This window comes from Acanthochromis polyacanthus, chromosome 7, assembly GCF_021347895.1.
Source record: "Acanthochromis polyacanthus isolate Apoly-LR-REF ecotype Palm Island chromosome 7, KAUST_Apoly_ChrSc, whole genome shotgun sequence".
Lineage (NCBI taxonomy): Eukaryota > Metazoa > Chordata > Actinopteri > Pomacentridae > Acanthochromis > Acanthochromis polyacanthus.
In genome coordinates, this window is record NC_067119.1 from 33,567,058 (window position 1) to 33,587,525 (window position 20,468).

The window sequence follows — 20,468 nt, forward strand, 5'->3', positions numbered from 1 at the left end:
AAAATTCAGTATTGATTTATTTTAAGATCGGCCACCTGATCTCTCATTTTGACCATGAAAACTAACGGGGAAAAAATCCTGAGCTGTAGAAAATCAGTCTATCAAATTTTATTTTTTCCAAAAATGAATTGGGGTCTATGGAGAAAAAGCGTCTTGGAGCCAACCCTAGCGGACGGCGTGATATTGCAAGTTTTTGACACTTCCGGGTTGGCTTCAATTCTGGAGCCAGATGCTACGTCCATTATATATACAGTCTATGCTCTAGCATCAATCTTTCATTATTGGCATTTTTAGTTAAAGTAAAACAAGCAATAATTTTACCAATTCAAAAAAGAAAAATCGTTATATTAAACAATTATTTGTAAAAATAAAATGTATTTACCTTACTGGCTATTAACATTTACATTTGAACAGACTTCAAACGGTTTGAAAAGTGGGCGTCATCAAAACATCTCAACTTCGTTATCTGTCCTAGTTCGTCAGGTTAGATGTAGTGTTTACAGAGTTACTCTGAGCGAACACAAAACTGACACTTGTGTTACTGTTTTCACGACGAGTAGTGTTATAATAGTGGTAATCGTTTTTCCTGTAATAATGCATTATTTAATATAGTAATATACAAAATCAAGCACTTTATATACATAATCATATGCATTTCAACTCAAGTTAAGGTTCTTCTTGCATTACTATTTCGTTTGGTTCCTGGTGCATCATTTAAAGCCACAGTATGTTCTTATTTTACCACTTCACGTGTTCATATACTGGATGTCACAGATGTTTATGAGAAGCACCAAAATATGGCGCTATCATTTTCAGCCAATGGGCTGTCCGTTTGTAACAGCTTTCAACTGGCGTCACTACCGTGGCGGGAACGCGCCTTCGAGAGGGACAGAGGCTGAGAAGGCATCGGGATCGCGCTCATCATGTTTAGTTGGCGAGTGCCTCCGGTGTAACAGGCTGCTCAGTATGGGGGATCCAGGACCCCGAGACGGGATGGACCCTGACCGACCGACGGCTGCAAAGAGCTCATCGAGGCGGTTTATACCGGGATAAAAACATCCAGTGTGTCCTATAACAGAGAGGCTGTCAGGGAGCTGCAGAGGAGGCGGTGTTTGCTGGGATTCAATCAGAGCCGGAGTCTCGGCTGGGAGGTTAACGAGGAGAGAGGGACGTGAGCAAACTAAGAAGGCAGCAGTTTGAAGTCGTAACTGGATCCAGGTCAGAATCACAGGAATAATGGATGAATTGACAATTACAAGCCGGTCCGGTCAGCCCAACCCAGCCGGAGCAGGGTGGGTTCATCCGGAGTGAAACCAGTCGGCTCTTATCTGTTGGCTTCCCCTCCGCCGGGCGGCGATGTCCGCTTTCTGCCTCGACCTGCAGACGTCCGCCGTGGTTTCAGCACCACTGGAGCTGGACAGCGACTGCATGGAGCCCCGGGCCAGCCCTACCACTCAGGAGCCCGGCGGCTTCCAGGGTCACCCGCTGCGGCATGCCGGTTCCGGAGGCCTCGGCATGGCCTTGGAGGAGGAACTGGCCATGCTGACCGGGGAGCGGGGAGACGAGGAGGAGCTGACCGAACTCGAGACGCCTGCGGTGGGGCATAACGCAGATTTGCTGTCGCTTTTCCGCCAAAAGGAAAAAGACTTGGTTTTAGCTGCTAAACTCGGCAAAGCGTTGCTGGAGAGAAACCAAGACTTGACCAAGCAATATGAGAAAATGCACAAAGATCTCAACGAGAAACTAGAGGTAAACTAATAAATGAAAACAGGATTTACTCAAACCTTAAACTCCACCAACTCTCTTACGGTTTGTCCTCCAAATTCCCTTATCTCATGATCACGTTTGGGCCTTTGCAATGTAAACAAACTGAAGCGGATCATAGCAAACGCAGCCTGTAGAGCTGCAGTCGGTACAATTGTATATGATGTGCTGTAAGCTAGGAAAAGTTACACAGAGTAAAGTAACAAGTATAGCACCGTCTGAGTTATTTCACACATTGTGTTTACAGTGAAAGCTGTACAGCTTTTGTTCATGTTTTCAAAAAAAAAGTTCCACAGAGGCCAACACGTGAGCTGAGAAAAACCACAAAGACTAATCCTGTGGCTGTCCAGGGCCTACTGTATCTATTGTACATCTGTTCGGTGCTTTGATCCATATTCATCCTCATCTTGGAGCGCAGAGAAATAAGTTGCCTCTTAAAATCAATCTCTCCGTTCACATTAATGTTACATTTTTTGGAATCCTATTTTGACAGCCTTGTTGTTGTTTTGTGGTCTTGTTTTGATTCTCTTTGATCCCCCCTTTTGATGCTGGCATTTATCCAAAGATGAAAATAGTGGCCACACAGATGCCAACTGCTTTAGCCCTAGACCTAACCATAACAACAACCCCACCCAAGCTCTGGCAGTCACTGGTGGTGCAGTGCATCTGTTCACTGTTCAGTGCCATCTAGAGAATAGAGAGCAATCAATTCAATTTTATTTATATAGCACCAATTACAGTCAAATTGTCTCAAGATGCTTTACAGAACCTATGTGCCTGACCCCCAGAGCAAACCCCAAGGCGACAGTGGCAAGGAAAACACCCTTTTAACAGGGAAAAAAAACCTTGAGCAGAGCCTGGCTCTTTATGTGGGGGGACCCATCTGTCTGCTGAATGGGCGGGTTGAGAGGGACAGAAGAGGTAGAGAGGTAGAGAGTTAGAGGTAGAGGGGTAGAGAGGTAGAGGGGTAGAGAGGTAGAGGGATAGAGGTAGAGGGATAGAGGTAGAGGGGTAGAGAGGTAGAGGGATAGAGGTAGAGGGATGGAGGTAGAGGGGTAGAGAGGTAGAGGGATAGAGGTAGAGGGGTAGAGGGGTAGAGGGATAGAGGTAGAGGGATAGAGGTAGAGGGGTAGAGAGGTAGAGGGATAGAGGTAGAGGGGTAGAGAGGTAGAGGGATAGAGGTAGAGGGATAGAGGTAAAGGGGTAGAGAGATAGAGGGATAGAGGTAGAGGGGTAGAGGGGGAGGGATGGGAGAAGAGGGGGGTGGGGAACAAGGAACATATAAGACAGTTGAATACATGTATGATAAGCTAGATGATACATACAAAATAAAAGCTAACTGTATTATCTGAACTGTAAGTCCAGGTGCCAGGATGCCAGGAGACTGGTTCACTTCGAAATCACTCTGTTGTATGTGTTACATGTTTTCATTTTAGGACATCATAAATTTCAACCACTTCTCATAGATTGTTTTGTAACAAAACTTTAATTTCTGGTATATGCTGCAAAATCTACACATGATTTAAAATGTTTTTTATATTTCTATGAAAAGTTTAATCCTCGTACGGTTACACTGTGAACATCACAATAGATGAATGTCTCTTATTTTGCATTAAAGGTAAGAGGTTGTATTTATATAGCACTTTTATCCAAAGCGCTGTACATGATACATCACACTCACCCATTCACACACTGATGGCAGAAGCTGCCATGCAAGGCGCTAACCACAACCCACCAGGAGCAATTAGGGGTTTGGTGTCTTGCTCAGGGACACCTTGACATGAGCTTGACAGGCCAAGGATCGAACCAGCAACCTTCCAGTTACAAGATGGCCACTCTACCCACTGAGCCACGCCACCCGTCTGAATGGCACCATAAGCCCTTAACAAACCGGATTTTGCCTTCATTGTTGTACAACAACATTTACTGAAGGAGTCGAGTTTCAATTCTGAAGTCTTTTTTATTGCAGTTTCCAAGGATGAAGTACAACTTTCTTAGTGTTTTGAAACATCGCTATCTAGGTCAAGTCTTGTCACACCCTCAGTAATTTCATTAGTATTTACGTTCAAAGCAAATGAAGAGTTTAACCGTATGTCCCTTCATTCACATGCAGCACTTGGAGCAGGAGAAGCATGAGTTGCGACGGCGTATGGAAAGTCGAGAAGGGGAGTGGGAGAGCCGCGTCTCTGAGCTTGAGACGGATGTCCAGGAGCTACAGGGCGAGCTGGATCGCCACCAGGTCCAGCTGAGAGAGGCTGACAGGGACAAGACCAAGGCCATCAGTGAGCTCTCTGAACAGAACCACAGACTGCTAGAACAACTCAGTAGGGTGAGGACCAGTGTCTATGTGTATTTGTGCATATCTGTCTTAGTGTGTGTTCTTCAGATGTACTGCCTCAGGCTGGTTGGTCAACCTACAAGGAAGATTTAATTAGTCTGGGCTTTGAGTCATTATGTCACATGGTCCTAAAGCTGCTTTAAATGCCCTTCCACCCTACCAAGAGACATATCTTAGTGAAAGGCCACTGTGTTTGTGTATTCGGCATGTGATTCTTCCTGACCTGGCCTCAGGGCCACTCAGTTCAATTTAAGTTTGCCTGACTGGCATGACATAAGGTGCTCAACCAGTTGAGAACTTTTCCTCCCTCAGGGTGGATCTATCTCCATTCAGCCTGTCTTGCTGTAACTTCACCTGAGTTATGCTAACTCATCAATATCAAAGTGGAGCTTCCGGGTCTTATGTTGAATAATTTAGAACGATTGAACTGCACACTTATGCAACGGCGCTCTGCATATTGACAGGTAATTTGAGAGCAGTTATTATGAGTAGCAGATTAGAAAAGGTCCAATATGACATTTTCAAATATATGGACAGACAGATTGTTATATACAATCAAACAGGACTTGAGGTTGAGAGCTTAGTCTATATCCTTGGATATGCTGCTCACATATCTGGGTGAACTGAGAGTGGCTGTCAGTGCAGACTGATGGAACTGAGAGTGCTAACATTTGTAGCTACAGCTGATTAAGCCTTTCTAAGAAGCTCAGTACAGCATCTCAATCTGCTCAATGGACACCAAAGCAGGGACACATTATCCAGACAGAGTGGTCCATTAAGTGAAACAATATAACAGCCCTGCAATGAAATTTGCCGTTTAGAAGTAAGGCTATTTTAAATATTATTGCTTTATTGCCATGTAACACTGTAACACTCTGTTGCTCCTCCAGCATTTCCACAGTAAGTAAAATAATCTGGCTTGTCACTGTAATTATACAGAATGACTGCTGACTGTAAGGTGAGGGGTTAGGAAGCATATTTTCAAACAAGTGTTATGTCATAGGGATGAGCTTTGTTTCTCAGAGCTGGACTGTGTCACTCTGGCCTTCCTGTCAGATGGATCACAAGTATAAACACCTGTAAGTACAGCACACAACTTAAGGGCTATAAACAGAAGCATCACTGCATTGACTGCTGCCACGTAGGCTGGCAGTAGGTTACATTTCAGGAGGCCCCAGAGCTGTGCACACGGAGGTTGATGGGCCTGTACAAGTGCTTTGATAACCCTGTCAGCAGTGTTGCCAGTGATGACACCCATGTTTGTGTGTGCGTCCACTCCTGGGAGGAAATATGATCTGCTGCCAGGCACATTGGGAGGAGGAGGCTCTGTCTGGTTGATTTTTAACTCCAGTTCACTGCTGTGCAGAGCAGCTCCCTTTCTCATCTTGATCAGATTAGATCAGCCTCCTGCTCCATCTCGCTCCAACACCATCATCACACAGCAGTCACTGCTGAACTGGACAGTTCTGTGGATTGCAGGAAAAAGCAGACACTTCGTATAATGAAACTGCATTTAATTTAATCGAAACTTGGGTGTGGAAATCTATCAAGATTTTCCCTGAAAGAAAGTGGTGTGTATTGTGTTTTGGGGGTACAGCATATCTTGTGGTCTTTGTGACTCAGTGAAATTCACAAGACCTAATTGACTGCATTGATCCAGATCTCATGATTCAGTGCATTGGGTAGACAGTGGAAGACCTGCTGGGTAAAAGAATAAATGAGGTCAGCCACAGTGCTCACACTCTCTCTTTTTATTTTTTTGTTTGTGTCTTTCTTTTATTGCTCTCCCTCTCTGTCTGAGCTCATTACTAAGCAATGGGCTGTGACTAAGTAATATTAACTGTTTACAGCTCTGAACGATCGCAGGGAATGTAAGGCTACCCTGAGGAAACCCTGCAGTAGTGAGGCCGCAGGAGGCCTTCTATTTTCATCTGCCCTTCCTGTTTCTCTTAATGGTTAACCCTTTAAGTGGAGCGGTCTTATTATGTTTGAAACCAATATGCCATCTTGTTAATCCCGTCCAGCTATAGAACAGCACATGGTCATGTGCCCCTGCATATGTGATAACAACATTATTATTGTAGTCTTTTGGCATGCCTCCTCAAAATCCCATTTCTGAGAGTGGTGAATGGAAAACAGACACCACTACTGATGTCGAGTCTGCTGTGCCGATTGACAGAGCAACCACATTCACAGTCTCTGTCTTTATACTGACACATAAATAGGGGGAAAATATAAAAAATTTAACCAGTTTGTGGTTTGAATAGCTACACCACACAGAGACTAGCATCTAGCATGTTGTTCGTGTTTATGGCCATAAACGGGCGTGCCCCTGCCTACATCTCAGAGCTGTTGGCAATTTACCAACCTGCCAGGACTCTACGCTCATCTAGCCACACCTCCTTGGTTGTCCCCAGGGCAAGATGTAGAAAGTATGGTGACCGCTCTTTTGCCGTTCTTGGCCCTAAGCTTTGGAACTTTCTTCCATCGCACTTACAGTCCATTTCTGAATTAAATGTTTTTAAATGTCGTCTGAAAACGCACTTGTTCCGTGTAGCATTTGACGCTTAGCTTCTTTAGAACTGTGTGTTTCTTAAAATGATTTTACTTATTTATTTTATTTTACTCTGTTAAGTGCCTTGTGCTCCTTTTGGCTGTTGGAAGATGCTTTATAAATAAAATTTGATTGATTGATTGACAGCATCATGTTCAGTTTAATTATAGAGGTCAAAGTCTGACTAACTAGTCAGTCAAAAAAATAGGTTAGATGTTTTAATTTTTAAAAGATAGCAAATAAAGCTAAGTCTCTGTTATTCATATAGCACATTTAAAACAATAGACGCTGAGTCAAGCTGCTTTCACAAATTTACCTAACAAGTTTAAATATTAAGGTTAAGACCCTGTAGTATTATAATATGCAATATATAAATTTACCTGACAAATTTATATAATACAGTTACAATATTATGTAAACACAAATAAATATGACTCACTAAATATGCAGCAATAAATATATACCTAATGGTGGAGCAAAAATAAATAATTAAGTCCACAATGGCCCAATGTAAGAGCAATGAAATGTTAAAATTAATCAGGACCAAAACAAATCTTTTTGTTTGTTCTTTTTTATATAAATGTAGAGTTTTACAAATTTGAAATAATGAAATACTTGTAATCACTTGTTTATATTATCTGTTAAACCGTATATTAGTTATTTAGTTAATTCTATCATTTATTTATTCAATAGCGTTTCTATTTTGTTTTGACAAATAATTTAGTTTTTAATAGCTGAAGTATTTAAAATACATATGAATTATCAATTGAACTATTAAACAATTTGTAAATTGCTTTTATGTATTTAATTTATTAAATATGAAATATATGTATTTATTGAGGAATAAGTACATTTTCAGAGGATTCTCAGAAGGTTATCTTAGAAGTAAACCTTAGAACCAAAGTTTAGAATTACAAAAACTGTGTTTAATCCTGCTAACAGCTCAAGGATCAGTTCCTAACAGACGGTTCAATGGGCTTCAGTGGGATGACCTTGAGAAGACACTGCACTCCATAGGAAGTGATGTAAGTCATGGGGTAAGGAACAACACTGAGCGGATTTGGTATAATCCGTACTAATAGCAATGCCATATGCATTTACTCAGGAACCAAAACAACTCCATTATAATCCATACTCTACTTAATTAATAGCAGCAGGTAACTTAGGTTTTTGGCCCAACAAGATATAAAAAAATGAGTCCCCAGCTCTGTTGTCACATCTTATCTTGGGTAGCCACAAATACCCCACATGGTTACTCTTCTGTCAGTACACTTGTATGTGTCTGTGCATGTTTGAGGAAATGTTCCAATACTGGGTGATAAAACTGTGTTACACTCAATACACCCGGAGGAAACAGGTTATCATTAATCCAGGAGGTGTGTGCTGTGTCTCTGTGTGTCTTGAGTGTCAGAACAGCCAATCTCCTCGGGCCTAATCTGATCAGAGAGAACCAGCAGGAAGGGGACCTTTCTGTAATTACATTAGCACACATGCTCTGAGAAGACGGGGGATGTACTGGCTGTAGCAAGTGTCTACATGCTTTAAGGCCATGGTCAATTCTGCTTTTCTCAAATTCAGAATTTCTTTAATTAAACAGTGACAGCAGGTTCTAGTTGAGACTGTTTATTTGAGGCAATAGAGGAGGGATAATTCTAATTTTTGGCCTTTTATTTACAACAACATAACAAGCAAGGTGTAATGTGAATAATTCTGAATGACTAAAGCAGAAATCTGGCATCCTTTGTTCTAGTTGGCCTCATCAGAACAGTGTATCCTCATTAGACTCACACGAGATTCAGTTTTACTCCTCCTTCTACATCCTCCAGCCAGTGTTAAAAACAGTCCCTGGGCATCTGTCCAGCCATTAGCTGAAACTATGAGCACCAGTCACTGGAGCTCGGAACGTCTGCATCCATCAGCCCCAGGTAGCTGTTGCTCTCAGGATCAGCCCTGTGATTGCCACGTATTGTCACTTTGAGGATTTGTTATGCAACCTTGTGAACGTGGGGGTTACCCATCCTGCATAAGTCTAGACAAGACAGCGCTCTGTGAATGTGACTAAGGAAAATACCAGAAGCACTGAGACCACAAGTTGCAGCTCCACCAATCCCACTTCTCTGCGGTTGCTATGACAACCAGAGTGACATGCAAATTGAAACTCCATGTGTTGTTTCCATGGGAATGTGCTCTACAGAACGGCACAAAGATGCAGATAATTCAATATGAGGTTGTACCACCATAGACTATTGTCGCCGGTGTCTGAGAGTGTTTAACTGAATCAACAGGAGGGATATCTACTGTAAAAGTTTTGACTCTCTTCCTCCTCGTCTTTCTGCTGGAAGGTGAATGTGCTGTATTTGTTCAAGGTAATGTCAGAGTAAAGAGGGTCTAAAGTAACATGTCTCTGTGCTCAGCCCTACTTTGCTGCCCTGGATTCTGTCACAGCAGTCTGATTTTCCCCTGTTTTTCGTGTCATGCTGATAATGCTTGATCTGGGATCTGAGGAATTTATGTGCAGATTAAGTGACTAAGTGCAAGTCTGCGGCCAACTCTGTGGTTTTCATACAGAATCTCAGTCTGTCAGGGTGTCGGGGCAGTGGGTCAGCTGTCACATTACCATTGTGACCTCGCAGCTGCACTTGCCTCTACTAACTGCACATCTGTTTCCACACAGAGACAACAGCATCATGCAGCTGTTGCACATAAACACACATCTGGTCACTCTAATGGAGACATCAGCCCACAGTGACATATGAGACAAATTGCAAATAATTTTTACATTTAGTCCAACAATTTGTATTTTTATTAAGTTTTCATGTCCGCTCCTCTCCTGGAGGATTTACATCAATTTCTTATACCTTTTTCTTTTTTCAATTTTTTTTTACTGGCTATTACTGATTGCTTCCTTAGAGAACATTCTCAGTGCTTTCCAGGTGGAAATGGAATGACGTATCTCACTGTCTCTTTTATACTGTATTTGTTTTCACATTATTTTAAAGTTTCCTTTTGGTTTATTTCAAGTTTGTTTTTTTAATCTTGTTAACACGTCCATGTGTTTTGTGTTTTGTTTTGTTTTCATATGCTTTAAGACACATCATGAGTGAGACAAACAGTCAAAACTATGCCTGAGTGTTTCTACCTTGAAACTACAGTGTGCTAATGATTGTCATTTTAAAGCAGGAAGGGGTCATTTTCATAAAGGAAACTTTTAAATATGTAACTCTGATGCACAGACATGTGCTGTTAGGGGTTTAACCAATGACTGGAGAGAGACTTTAAAAATAGTTTTAATTTAATGCAACTCCAGAAACCATGACTGTGGTTTGCTTCCAGGAATTTTCCACAGAGCCTCCAACTTGATTGCTGTGTAGTTACGCGTTTGTTTTGGATCTGAAATGCCAAGGTAAATTCACTAACTTGTAGTAGCATATTGTTTTGCACACATATTATACAATTTACTTCCATATTTGATTCTGATTCTCATTGTTTTTAATATATAACACTGAACGTACTCTGCTTTCATCAGTTAAAGGCATTATGGAGGATGTTTTTTTTTTGTTTAATTTGTCTGATTCACATAAAATGAATATACTGACCTTTAGTGGACTTGTATGTATGGTCTCTAAAAGAATAAAAATAAAAAAAATAACTGTGGACATGGCAGGACCTGAAAAACATCAGCCAATCAACGCGCTCGGACCGAGGCGTTTGGTTTGCTCCCTTTCCTGTTAATCAAAATCTTCCGGCTCAGGCCTAGTTATGTAGATTACGTAGACCTTGGACTTACGTGTTTTCTGTATGTGTTGCTTTGGTATAGCTTCGTAGTTAGCTGGCGACTTGTTTTGCTCATCTTTTTTACATAATGGCAGGTAAAGATCCAGGGGGACCCAACCGTAAAAGACAACTTCACGAGTGCTACGCAAGTTTCTGGAGGGGGGCGTTTCTTCGTAAATGTTAAGAGGGGTGAGGGAGAGGTTGTATGTGCACATGCGCATGCTACGTTCAAAGTCGTAGGAAATTAAATCTCCTCTAATGCCTTTAACTGTATGTGTCTAAAGAAATCTTGGTCTTCTGTATGGTATTTTGTTTTTATTTCTCATTTTTTTATTTTTTTGTCTGCATTTATTCTTATTGTTTAACTCCACGGAAGGGGTGTCAACACTTTATGAGATTAATGCATATTTTGGTCTTGCAGCCAAATATTTTATTATTTAGTGCATACGTGTGACCATCACCAGCCCTCCCTGAAAGCTAAGCTGACATTCTTTATTACAATTCCCTATTAAGAACCAGGGAGAGCAGTGCTACACCTCAGTGGTGACGTGCAGGGAAACAAAGGGTGGACAGGACGAGACAGGACGGACAGGGACAGGGACTAGCAAGCGGTGCTATTGCATCTGAAGAATAATAGGTGCTGTGTTATTCCCGACTATTAATTACCCATCAGTAAGACAAACAAACAAACACACACACACACACAAAAAAAACAGAAAAACCAGACAAACAAAAAAGATAAACAAATGAATAAATAACCAAACGGTGCTGAACACCATAGTTGTGGGTGTCATGTCAGTATAGAGTGGAATAGGCCAGAAGAAGATACTAGAGAAATGGAGAGTGGGTTAGTGTGAGTTTAGACTCTAGAGAGAGTCTCAGCACATTCTGGCGGGTCCCATCACTGCTCAACAGTAGAACTCGACAGGAGCTGGTGGGACCTGAACAGACATGCACATGCAAGTGTGAAGGACCCCGAAGCCCATTTGATGCATATAGCCGTATTGCCTTTCTGTTAGCATGTGCTTAACTTATGAGAACTAGACATTCAGCTGACATGCAAAGAATTAAACCTTTAAAGCTTCAGTCATTACTCACAATCCTTAATCAACTGTCCATACCCCTGATGCAAACCATTATATTAGTCTATGTTGTAATTGACTTATTGTTCAAATTATACAGTTGAAGCTATTTACAGTCATTATATAATCCAGGTCCAAGAGGTTCACAAGGGAAAGATATAATTTCCTACTTGGCTGGAAACAATATGTACATTAGACCAGTGGTAATAAAATAGTCATTTATTTATTATATTAAGGCCTTATATCATGGTTTCAGTGCAGTGGGCTTCAGAAAAGCAAAATATGTTGATGTGAATCCTTCCTGAAATAACAGTGTATTGGGAGGTGGGTGATTACTGATTCATTGTCAGTGATCACAATTTTGCAGATAACTTCTGTCCCTGTATGAGAAGCTTCACATCAGTCACAGGGCTGCACTGTTATTTACAATTCAGAGTGGAGCCTCAGAACGATGAAACAATCGTCCTGTCGGCTTGTCCTTCCCAGAGACTCCCAAAAGAGCAATAACACAGACTACAACCAGTGCTACCAAAGGACAGATGAGAATCAATGTGGGCTAATGTATCTACTCCACCAGCTGTTGAGCCTCCTCAGAGTGAACTTCTGAGACAGCTGCAGAGCTGCAGTAGTGTGTAGTGCCACCTAGAGGTTGCAAGTCAGACTGATGCAATGCTCACTTTCATTGTGGATAAAACACAAATTAAAAATAATGATAATTTGAACTCATCTGTAAGCACTTCGTTGCTTACGGATTGTTGACCTATTTACTCCATGTCTAGCCTCCTCAGGGAGCTGTAGGAACTGAATGCTTTTTATGATTTTGCTGTTGCCATGGCAGTGATGATAATGCCAACGATAGCTTCCTGAGTGCAGCTTCATGCTAATGACGCTCAGCCAGGCTCTGTGTGGCCTGTTCCCACCTGTCCAATAAACTATAGTGCTGCACTGAGTCTGCTGCTGTGCTGGATTGCACTAATACTGAGCACATCATTTGAGGCTTTTAACAAAAGTCACAGCTTTTGGGTAAAATTGTGCCTGTAGAGAGCCACCTATCAAATGCACCATTTACAGGAGCAGACTGGGGAGGGCTGATTTACACCATGTCAGTGTCACTAACACACAGTGCACAGAGAACATCAGTGTGTTTTTATATGTGTGTTACACTTGCTATCAGACTCCAATGAGTCACCAGTGAGAGGCAACAGACTGAAGAGCTGCTGTGCAATCTTTCTATTTTAACTTGTCAGATAATGTAACACTTTAACAATGTGTTGTTGTCCCAGCAGTGCCATGAAAATGAATTAAGGAGAAACGCCACTTAGTTTGCAGTGTTAAATTAGTGCTATGTGCTGTTAAAGTAAAAGCAAATGCATTGAAAGAAAACTCAATACATCTCCTGTCCTGTCTCTTTATCCTTGTTCAGGCTGCAGAGGTGGAGAGGCAGCTGTCCACTCAGGTCCATTCATTACGGGACGACTTCAGGGAGAAGAGTATGTCTACAGGCCAGCACATGACACGACTAGAGACTCTACAGGCGGAGGTCAGTCATTAGCTGAACCGTTATTTCTGCATAAATCACTTTATACTGAGCACTGTTGATTGAATTGTACTTTTTAGAAAGTGCATAGCTTAAACAGTTTCCTACTAAAAGCTTGTCATAAATCCTAATACAGAAAAGCACAGCGATTATTAAAAATTATGTTGCCTATTTGAAGCTATTAAGGCCAAAGGCGGCAATACATCTAAAGAGAATTTAAAACAAAAGAACTAACACATTCTTCATCTTACAAATGAAAAGTTGATTTCATAAGTGATGGAAAGGAATTCAGATCCTTTACTTAAGTAAAAATACCAATGCAGAAATGTAATAATACTCCGTCATAAGTAAAGATCCTGAATGAATAATCCTACTGATGTAAAAGCATGTTATATTAGCAGCAAAATGTAGTATAAGTATCACAGTAAATACTAGTTTGGTCTTCTGACGGATAAATGATTATAGATGACATCATTTGAATAATAACTGTGAAGCATCAGGGTGCAGCAGCATCTTACTGTAGGATGCTGTAAATGCTGTAATTCAGTTTTAATTCAGGGGTTATTTATGTCTATTGATCACTGCACGGTTCAGACATGCACATCGTGGTTCAGCTGATTCAAGCCTAGTCTCACCATTAAACAACCAGACCTCCTATTTCACAGTAGCCTAGCCGTGCTAGACCCAGGTCTGAAGACACAAGGGTGTAGGAACTCTCGACAGGGAGGGAGGCGGGCTAAAAGGTTGTCTTTCAAATCACTCTGCAGCAATTGGGTAGGTATACAACCAATCAGCGCAACGAATAGGCTGACGTAGTTCCTAAGAGCGCCGGAAATCAGAGGATGCGCGAGTTCGGTGAAGCCTTATTTATACAGTCAATGTGTGAAGCTCAAGTATATTACAGACATGTTAACAGAAAGATTATTCAGAGTCGGTGCTAATGGAGCTCAACGACTGTTGTCAACCCTGGCAGAGAATTAAATTTGTTGCCGTGGTTTGTCTAGCGCGGCTAGGCTAGTTGTTTCCGGTTGTTTCTGTCAGAATCGTTGCGCCTCTGTCGTAACTTAGTTACGCCCGCCTTCTGACTCTACACTTCATGGTGATTCGTCGGCCAGTTTTAGGAGCATCCAACCTCGAGGCTTACCGAGGGTAACTAGACCCACCCTGGCAGAGAATTAAATTCGTTGCCATGGGTTGTCTACTGCAGCTAGGCTAATTTCACAGCACATCTGACACAGAATTTAAGCTGTCGTGTCAGTGGTTTTACAAATTCATGCTGTCCCCCTTGTGTGACATTTACACTTTGGATGGGTGTCTCCTGTGTTAATGCTCTGTCACAGGTTTTAAATCTATTCTGCAGTGATCATTAAATATAAGCTTGACGTGACAAAATCACAATCATATTTGTCAGGAACGTTGCAATTAGATGTTTGCTCCAAATTGTTCAGCTCTAGTTTGAACTAGTTCCAATTTTACATACAAGGGCAGCAGATATCTGAGGGCTTAGAGGATAAAAGTAGAACAAAGTTTTAATACACTAATCCATTTTCCTTAAACCTTTGATTTGTGTTGAGATATTTGAACATTTATTGAAATTGAAACTACGAGAAGTTGAGAGGTAAAAATGACTACTTGATGGAGGTGTGAACAACTCATAGACATCTCAAATGTGACCAAGTAGACACAGTTTTTATAAGAACCCAAAAAGGATGGAAACTACTGGTTTACATTTAACTATTTGCTGTATTTTGTTGAGCTCATTATGTTATCTACTCTGTAAAATCTTCATCTTTAAAGCAATTAAATCTGTCAGATAAATTTAGTGAAGTGTAAACAGAATATTTAATTTTGAAATGTAGTGAAATGGAAGGATGAAAAGTAAAATATTCCCCAAAATTGTCCTAAATATTTAGTAAATGTACTTAGCTACTTTCCACCACTGGAAGCCAGGAAAACACACCTCTGCTTAATTCAGTACACCATGGTTGTGGCTACTGCAGTCTTACTTAGTCTAACCAGTAGTTTATATTACAAAACTTTAGACAGTTGTTGCTGTTTGTCTGATATTCTCAGTTCAGTTCATGTGTATTGTCTGACTGTGCTGCTGTTACTGCTACAAAGTGTTGGCATGTCACACCTGAACCTGTCATTATCTTCAGTTACCACTTGTGGCCACTGTGGCAGCTGTTCAGTAACAGTCACTTAGTCTTACTTTTAAGTTTCTGGTGATCATTAAGTGAAAGGTTGCTGGATTTCTTTCAGCCTTTATCTTTTCTTCTTTCACTATAAACTCAACCTTCGTGTCTCTCCTCATCTATTCCTCATTCCCTCCCCCACTTTCCGTCTTGGTTGGAGCAGCAAGGGCTAGAAGTGAGTGTTTCCCTTCACCGTCTGTTGGCCAGATTGCATGCTGTATGTAACATCTTGTAAAACAGTAGAAACAAGGATTGCAGCATAATTTTTTCTTTGAATTTGCAAGTTATCCTCATCTGCCAAAATAAGTGAAACAACAAAAGTCCAAATTATCATCATTTCATTCAGTAGATTTTTGAACCTCTTGCTGAATGGAATGTGAACAGTGAAAAGTGAACCTTATATAACCCTAATAACTGAGTATTTTACATTTAATGTCTTGTCATTTTAAAACATTCAGCTTATGTCATTCACTACAATTAAAGGGAATAAAATTCAGAAAGGACTTTATATGTTAATGAAAATTCCTATTAGACAATTTACGTCCTCATGGCAATCCCTGTTTCCTGAAGTCTAGCATGAGTTCAAGGTGTGTTGTGATGTCAGCAGTGTTATGTATGAGCAGCAGCTATGTCTTAAACATCGATACTGTAAAACAACAGTTCAGGTTTTCCCGTAGCTTCTGTTGAAAGGCAGGGAGAAAACACCCAGACTGCAGAGCCTGCGCTATAATTGGAAGAAGAGGCTACAGCTCTATATTTAGCTGAGATACTGCAATCTCTGGGTGCTCCCACTTTTCTAATGCTTTCCCTCTATATGACATGTGCTTATGACTAATGGCTTTCTGGCCTATTTGTGTGTGTGAAGACAGGCAATATAACAGCCCAAAAAATATCCAGAATCTGGCATTGCAGATGCTCATATGGTAGTGAAAACAACTGATCCACATGTAAGCTCCTGTGCTGTGAAGTGGGTTACCAGATGTAGGTCAGAAGCAGGACGGATAAAAATGAAACTGATGTTTGTTTAATGGGGAAAGCTGCTTAGGCAGCTACAAGGGAAAACAATTTATATAGAACATGTTGTGCTGCTGTAATGCCAGCTGTGAGTAGAGGGCCAGCACACTCAATGGAAAGGAGTAAACTGATGTCAAGCTTTGTGTAGATGCTGAAGTATCACCAAAACATTCCTGAAGACGAGGGTGGCAACTAACGCCTACGCCCGTGCTAGGCAACAAACATTCTTTAGGCCAGTGGGAGTACTTTTTAATCTTGTGTAAGAGCCCAGAGAGCCTCAGAGGCAAGAAATCCACCAAATTCTGCCTTTAATCAGCTCCATCACTGCCAATCTGTTTGCTGTCGCCCAGGAAATCTGAACGTCCCTAAATTTGTCCACTTAATTCTCGTTTCCCACTGTGGAGTGGGAACTGACGTTGTTTGACGTGTTAGATTAAGATGCTGTCAGAGAGGAAGATGGAGCTGGAGCGGCGGGTTCATGCCATGCTCGAAGAGAACGAGCTGCTGCAGAACACAGTGGACGACCTCCGAGAGAGGACGCTGGTGCTGGAGAAGCAGTGTCACGAGAAGGACCTTCAGGTACAGACACATGAATGGGCAAACTTTGAGGGGAGCTACTATCTCAGTAGATTGTAGGAAGCTTCTACAAAGCTATTTTGTGTAAAACTACTACAGTTTGTCCTTTAAATAGTCAGCAGTGCTGTCAAACGTCTACTGATTCTTCTACGTGGCACTGTTCAGCTTCAGTTTTAACTCTTCTGTTGTGTCCAGTTGCGACAGAGCCAGCTGGAGCTGCAGGAGGTCCAGATGTCCCACAGGCAGCTGACCTCTCGGCTGGAGGATCTGACGGACGAGCACAGCCTCCATAGTCTCACCCCCCACCCATCCAGCCTGCTGTGTGAGATAGAGCAGAGCATGGAGCAGGAGGAGCAGGAGCAGGAGAGGGAGCAGGTAATTATGCTTATTTTTGTGTTTTATTGAGTGCAGTGTGTTTTAGCCCACTGGGAGCACCAGGAGGTCGAATCACTAATATCTAACCCCCCCCAAACACACTGCGGTCTTTAGCTACGTCTCCAGCTATGGGAGGCTTACTGTGAAGTTCGCTCACTCTGCTCGCATCTCCGGGGAAACGACGTCACGGACTCGGCGCTGTCCACTGACTCTTCCATGGATGAGTCCTCGGAGACATCCTCAGCCAAGGATGTGCCTACTGGGAGCCTCCACACCAGCCTGCTAGAGCTACGGAGGCTAACACAGAATCTGCTCGATGGCAACGAGTCCACGGTAATAATCAGCACACTGGTAACTTGCGAGCTGTGTTGCTGTTTGACTAAAATTTGGCATGAATTTTAAAAAGTGCTGTAATGCCTAATTTGAATAGACCAGTGAATTCAAAGGATGAGCTGCATATGTAGTGTTATTATATTGTAAAGAAAGACAGTGGTCCTAGACAGTTAAGTAAGTTCACACTCATTTGTTTTACTTTTTAAAATGATATAGTAAATACAAAGCTGAATGAAGAGGTATACAAATCTTAAATCCATCAGTCAGACAAAGTGGCATGTGGCCTATGGTTCCAAATCAATATGTGCACTATAGTTACATTTAGAGTCATTTTTGCAACACATTTTAATCCTCCAAAAACACATCTTGGTTGTGACATCACTAAAGGAAGAGCAACCATGCAAGGTCAGTTTACTGTTAACAAATAACATCCATCCATACTCTGTACACCGCTTTATCCTCACTAGGGTCGCGGGGGGTGCTGGAGCCTATCCCAGCTGACTCAGGCGAAGGCAGGGGACACCCTGGACAGGTCGCCAGTCTGTCGCAGGGCTACATATATAGACAAACAATCACACTCACATTCACACCTACAGACAATTTAGAGTAACCAATGTGTGGGAGGAAGCCGGAGTCCCCGGAAAAAACCCACGCATGCACAGGGAGAACATGCAAACTTTATGCAGAAAGATCCCGGGCCCAGGCCGGGATTTGAACCAGGGATCTTCTTGCTGCAAGGCGAAAGTGCTAACCACTACGCACTGTGTAGCCCTAACAAACAACAGTAGTCAAATATGTATATAATATGTTCATGACAGACCATAGCTTTTTAAAAATGAGCCTGCAGAGTGTCACGTAGGCCAGGAACAGAAAATAATTTAAATAAATTACGCAGCAAATGCAGGGCAGATGTCTATGTCGTTGACCGAGGTTAGAGACCATGATGTATCATATGGTACGGTTATGATGACACACCTAGTACTAGCTGTTTAATCCTGACAGGAGTACAGATACTCACCATAACAAAAAGTAAATATGTGACAATCAGCTGGTATCAGTCACATTTTGGGTTTCTAACATAAATTGACACTACGATTTAGAGTCACATGGGAGAGCAGACTAATTCAGAGATTTACAAACAGAAAAAAAAAGATGTGCACAGTTGGAGTTTTCCCAAACTGGAACCCTTGCTCTCACCTGCACCAGTACCAGAACCTGCTGCTGATGGTGGACCTGAATAGGTTGTGTGCACAGCAGGAAACCCACCACCTATCAAATCACCCTTTCTTAGACATCTCATCCCAAACACCATTATGCCTCCATGAACATAATCCTTCTATCTAAAATGAGCTCCACACTTGCACAAAGCACAGACTGACATGACAGCAAGCTGTGTTGTTAGGAAAAGTGAGGAACTTGTATCCTAAAAGGTTGGAGTTTGTACAAACTGCACAAACCTTTCTAGACATTCAAAATCACAATCAGACTCACTGACATCTACTATTGCACAGTACCCTGAGGTAGTGATGTACTGTTCACTTTTCATCTTTATTTCTGGATTCATATTTCATAAAACTTTCAAAATCATGCATTAACTTTCATTCATTTACAAGAAATATAAATCAATGTTTAAAAAAAAAAAATTCAACCTGCAAGTTGCTCTTTCAGTCAACTTGTTTTGGCCAGTACTCAGTTACTTTGGCTGCATATTTACTTCCTTTAACCTTCCCAAACATGTATAGTTTACATATCAGTTCCTTTGTCATAACAGGAATGATGTTTCAATTTTAAGCAAATTGCTTATAACTAACATTATAATACTCTGACTAATATAAAGACACGCAATAATGAAAACAGTACATCTACAGCGAGTGTGTGTTGTGAAGTGGTGTGTGTTTGATGTTTAAAGGGCTCACGGCGCAGTGATGAGGAGGCTCTGGAGGAGCAGGTGAGGAAGCTGGGAGATGAACTGAGGGAGGTACGAGAGCTGTATGAAGCTGAGCAGGACAAAACACGCAACAATGAAGCGGAGCTGCTGCAGCTGCACAACCAGGTACAGACATCTGTAACACAGGGATACATGTACACGCTCATACACTGAGTTCACTACCAAAAGCACTTCAAAAGTTTGGGATCACCCAGACAAAATTCGCACTTTTATTCATGTGCTAAAATAATTGCACGAGGGTTTTCTAATCATCAGTTAGCTTTTCAACACCATTAGCTAACACAATGTAGCATTAGAACACAGGAGTGATGGTTGCTGGAAATGTTCCTCTGTACCCCTATGGAAATATTCCATTAAAAATCAGCCATTTTCTATAGTCATTTATCACATTAACAATGTCTAGACTGATTAATTTAATGTAATCTTCATTGAAAAGAAAATGCTTTTCTTTCAAAAATAAGGACATTTCTAAGTGACCCCAAACTTTTGAATGGTAGTGTCAGTGAAATGATTTAGGGGTGGTAACACTAAACTAATGGGCTTCACACAGGCTCTGTAAAAATAAAGGCTTCTTTAACAGAGCTGCTATAATTCATTAGTTGACAAATATTAACTTTTTATGAAGAAAAATTTCCCACATTTTTTAATTCCAGCTTTCTGTGTGAGTGTTTTCTAATGGGTTTTCTCTTCTGTTTCAGTAAACTGAATATTGCTAGGTTGTGGACAAAACAAGACATTTGAGGACATCTTCTCATTGATGTTTTACATAATTTTGTGATATTTTATGGACCAAAAAAGTAAGAGATGAATTGAGAAAATGATGAACATCAGTGGAAATAATCCTTAGTTGAACCCCCACTCATTAATTCAAGATCATGTCCAGTTTTTCATGGTGGAATAACATTGCATTAAGGTGCTTGTGACTAAGAATAACATTAGATGACCTATTGGTGCAGACTGTTCACATGCTGATGCATG

General features: G+C 41.4%; 1 protein-coding gene across 3 annotated transcripts in view; it reads left to right on the forward strand.

Moving 5' to 3' along the window:
• The first annotated feature begins 868 nt into the window (after positions 1-868).
• bicdl1 (BICD family like cargo adaptor 1) overlaps positions 869-20,468 on the forward strand; it is a 31,316-nt gene continuing 11,716 nt past the window's right edge. For 2 of the 3 annotated variants that reach the window (XM_022201708.2, XM_051951286.1), the window contains exons 1-8: positions 869-1,749; positions 3,878-4,093; positions 12,936-13,052; positions 15,408-15,419; positions 16,691-16,837; positions 17,030-17,209; positions 17,324-17,542; positions 19,452-19,595. In XM_022201708.2, the coding sequence (XP_022057400.1) occupies positions 1,357-1,749; positions 3,878-4,093; positions 12,936-13,052; positions 15,408-15,419; positions 16,691-16,837; positions 17,030-17,209; positions 17,324-17,542; positions 19,452-19,595 (1,428 nt within the window). In that variant the 5' untranslated portion in view covers positions 869-1,356. The remainder of the gene's footprint in view (positions 1,750-3,877; positions 4,094-12,935; positions 13,053-15,407; positions 15,420-16,690; positions 16,838-17,029; positions 17,210-17,323; positions 17,543-19,451; positions 19,596-20,468) is intronic. The other variant, XM_051951287.1, reaches the window with a different exon arrangement.